The sequence below is a fragment of the Erigeron canadensis genome, chromosome 1, assembly GCF_010389155.1.
Source record: "Erigeron canadensis isolate Cc75 chromosome 1, C_canadensis_v1, whole genome shotgun sequence".
Taxonomy (NCBI): Eukaryota; Viridiplantae; Streptophyta; class Magnoliopsida; order Asterales; family Asteraceae; genus Erigeron; species Erigeron canadensis.
This window is the reverse complement of record NC_057761.1, coordinates 47,385,347-47,389,762: the sequence shown is the minus strand read 5'-3', so window position 1 is coordinate 47,389,762 and position 4,416 is coordinate 47,385,347. Positions and strand designations below refer to the sequence as shown.

Genomic DNA, 4,416 nt, shown 5'->3' with positions numbered 1-4,416 from the left:
AAAACTAATGATGATATGATTAAAATAAAGCCTAAAATCTAATGATATCATAAAATAAAGTCTAAAAAGCATGAGAAGGTAACAAAGTGTTGTTGCATGACAAAGCATAGTGTTTGTAACTTAGGATGGAAATGGGGTCTCTCTTTTGCTTTATATTTGCTTTATTGATTTTGAACCTTGCGTTCAACACCGTCTTTGTTCATTGACGCACTCCTATATATAAGTTTATTATTTAGCTTCTTTTAGGACACTAGGAAAGCACAATAGTCGTATTTGAGATTAGACACAAAAACAATGGAATGGAAGAAGTGTTATCTCGATGTAGTGTTGGTGCCATTATCATTCATGATCACTATCGGCTATCACATATGGCTATGGCATAAGGTCCGAACGCAACCACTATCTACAATTATCGGCACCAACAATCATGGACGCCGCTTGTGGGTATCGACCATTATGGAGGTACGTGCATAACTTCTCGAACTTATGTAACCATCAAGCTATATGTGTTCCATGTTTCAGCGAATTCACAAAACAATTTGATCATGGGCATACATATATATATATGTATGTTGGAAGTGAGTATATATATTATTACTATTATTATTAGTATCAGTACAAGAACTTGTAATGAGTCTGTTTCATGGATGTTTTCAAATTCTTATACGTAATGTATAAGAAAGAAACAATCAGACTTTTGAGCGGATTTTAATTTACTCCGTGCATGTATGTTATACAAATTAAATACAAGAGAAAATTACATTTTTGGTACCTCAACTTGATAACTTTTGCACTTTTAGTCTCCAACTAAAAAACTTGCAGCTTTCATATACCTAAAGTTTTGTATTTTTTTCAGTTTTGGTACCACGTTCATACGACGTTAAATTTTGCCGTTAACGCCCTCACGTGACAAATACGTAAGGGGTATTTTAGTCTTTTGACCCCCCCTTTTGAGAAAATTACAGTTTTGATACCTCAAGTTGTCAATTTTTTCACTTTTGGTACCTCAAGTAGACAACATTTTTTTATTACACTCTATAATTTTCATCTCGCACATTAGCATCTATCAAACAACACACACTTAAAAATCAACACACATTCATATACATCCATGTATACCTATATCTCTATACCATACCAAATCCGATACATAAACATGCATAAATAGATTCAGATCTCTTATATGAACCATACACCACCAGAAAGGGTTGCCGGCTATCTCCCTCCCCCACTATGCACCAGATTCCAATCTGATCTCGTTTGTAGCAGCTTCCGATCAAGTTTCGTTTGTAGCATATTCCAATAGAAGAAGAGGGTGATTTAGGGGTGAGAGGATTCAGATTTCTTATATGAATCATACACCACCAAACGGGATTTTCCGGCGACATTTATTATTTGCGGCCATCGATCCACCAATGCTTTCAGTTCCTCCACCATCACCCGTAATTACACTAACAACATATAATATTTCAAGAATGGATACACACCATTGGGTGTTTTTTTATGAGCCGTTAAAAAAATAATAAAAAAATCATGTGTGTTGATTTTTGAGTGTGTGTTTTTTGATAGTTAGTAATGTGTGAGATGAAAATTGGAGAGTATAATAAAAATATGTTGTTTACTTGAGGTACTAAAAGTGAAAAAATTGACAACTTAAAGTATCAAAATTGTAATCTTCTTAGAAAAAAAGGGGCCAAAAGACTAAAATACCCCTCATGTGTTTGTCACGTGAAGGCATTAACGGCAAAATTTAATGCCGTATGAATGTAGTACCAAAACTGAAAAAAACACAAAACTTTAGATATGAAAGCTGCAATTTTTTGAGTTAGAGACTAAAAGTGCAAAAGTTGCCAAATGATGTAAACAAACTTACCTTTATTCTAAGAGTAGAAAGACTGCTTATAAGAAGACTTTCGGCGTATGTTTATCGAAGTTTGTATAGAGCTTGAGTTTGTTTATTTATCAAAAGAGCTCGACTTAAGCTTAAAGTCAGTCGAGACGGAGTTCGAGCTACACTCGGTTAAACCTTTAGTTAAGAATTTACAATACCTAATTTTGGAGATTTACGAAATTTAGGATTTAGAATTTTTAATTAACTTATGTGTGCTCTTTGGTTAAAACGACGTTCGCCTTTGGCAAATTAAAGTATAAGTTTTAACAAAATATAAGTAGACCAATATTTCAATATGATTATGTGAAATTATTTTGCATCTTTAGTATATACAACTTACATGATTTTTTTAAATATGATATATCTTGGTTGTTGGTAATTTGTTGCTACAAAAGAATTCCCTTATGATTGCTCTTTTTTTCTTGTGTAAAGTAGTGCATTTCGAATTAAAAAAACTGTATTATTATTGTTGCCTTTTTGGGTCTTAATTTTCTAATTATATACAAAAACAGAAGAAAAAGAAAACTCATACGTACGTTAAAGATCATTTGGCAAAACTTTAGCTTTCTGTTTGCTTATTTGTGTTTTTGCTTTCTTTTGTTTTGTTTATAAAAGTGTAACGAAAATGATTTTTAAGTATTGACTACTTTTGAATTTTATTGAGACCATTCTTGTTGTAGATATATGCAACTTAACCTAGAAAGTAAAACGTTAAAATTGGGGGAAAATATGTTATAAAACCACAACTAGCTAGCTTCTCCATATGTTTATGTGTGCGGACTTGCTTAATTATTTGCTATATATAGAGATTTAACACTAATTAACAGGATACAAGCGTAATGTAGCAAGATAAATTCATAAATTTTTTATATAGGTTTCTATATTGATAAAAATTGTGTTCCAAATCGTGTACATCGCACTTTTTTTATAAATACTAATTAAATATAATTCACATTTCTATTTAGTTAAGTGGTAGAAAGTTTGTTGTGTCTTGAGTGCAAATCTTAGTAGGAATATATGGAAAATTTTTCTCCTCATGTAGGAAACAGCTTTCCGTGGAGTTTCTAGGATAAGAAAGGGACAACCAAAGCTTGGCCTCTTTTTCAATGATGTGCATGCACATATGTAAATCTAAACATACATATACATACATACACTAAAAGAGCCTTAATTTTTGTTTTTGTCTTCTTAAGCCTTCCTTAGTAATTAGGGGAAAAACTGTAATTCCTTCAAATTGTAATCAATGAAAATGAACTTCGGTCAAAAATGATTAAAACTGCAATTTTATTTATCAATGGGCCGGGTTATCATGAATTGTGACATATCTTACTCTTTTATTGTATGGTTTAGTGCACCGGAATGAAACAAACTATGCCCAAAAAGTTATAGTGTGCATGAAGTAACGTTGTTGTTTATTGTATGCATAAACTTAGTAAAAATGTTTAAATCATGCAATATGTATACGTGGCAGCCCATATGAGCTGTCACATGTAAATTTTTTTTTTTTAACAGGCCACGTGTAAGGTTTTGATTGGTCGGTCACAAAAAGTTACATGATATAAACATTTTTACTAAGTTTATGCATACAATAAACAAAAACGTTAGTTGGTGCACACTATAACTTTTTGGGCGTAGTTAGTTGCATTCCGTCGCACTAAACCCTTTATTGTATGTTAAATAATATGGCAGGATAATGATAAGAAAAATATATTGGCTGTTCAAACACTTCGAAACACAATAATGGGAGCAACCCTGATGGCAACAACATCAATACTTCTGTGTTCGGGTCTAGCAGCAGTCATTAGCAGCACGTACAGCGTTAAGAAACCAATCAACGACACTCTCTATGGGGCTCACGGAGAATTTATGGTAGCACTGAAATACGTTACACTCCTGCTTGTATTCCTCGCGTCTTTCATGTGTCACTCTCTATCGATCAGATTCATTAATCAAGTTAACTTCTTGATCAACTGCCCACCGGAATCAACAGTGACATGTGAGTATGTTTCTGAGCTTTTAGAAAAAGGGTTCACACTTAATGCAGTGGGGAATCGGATTTTCTATTCAGCACTTCCGCTCATGCTATGGATATTCGGCCCTGTGCTTGTGTTTGTTTGTTCAATCACCATGGTACCTATGTTGTATAATCTTGATCTCGTGTTTGGAAATTCCAAGGAGAAGAAGATGAGTGAAATGGCAAATGGGGTGTGATTAATGGCATGTAATTATAATTTGTATGGATGCATTAGAATGGCGTCATGTTGTTTAAATGTAAAAGGGATTGATGTGTTCAAGTATCTTATGAATCTATTCAGTTCAATCATGAGTTAGAACAATAAGAGTACAGTGTGACAGGCATATATATAATTTCAGATTCAATGAAACATACTAAAATGGTGCTGCATGCCCTGATATAAACTGCAAAATATGCCATGTAATTAAATATATTATTGTTACCATTTGCCATATCTACTCATACTTAACCAGTTGATCAAATGTAAGATTTGGGGCTTTTTCTCTAAAGT

At 33.0% G+C, this 4,416-nt stretch overlaps 1 protein-coding gene across 1 annotated transcript; it reads left to right on the top strand.

Moving 5' to 3' along the window:
• Positions 1–233: 233 nt before the first annotated feature.
• LOC122585348 lies at positions 234–4,201 on the top strand. The gene is made up of 2 exons (XM_043757476.1): positions 234–462; positions 3,581–4,201. Exons 1-2 carry the CDS (start codon positions 295–297, stop codon positions 4,100–4,102), a joined length of 690 nt encoding a protein of 229 aa, XP_043613411.1. The 5' UTR covers positions 234–294; the 3' UTR covers positions 4,103–4,201.
• Positions 4,202–4,416: the final 215 nt, after the last annotated feature.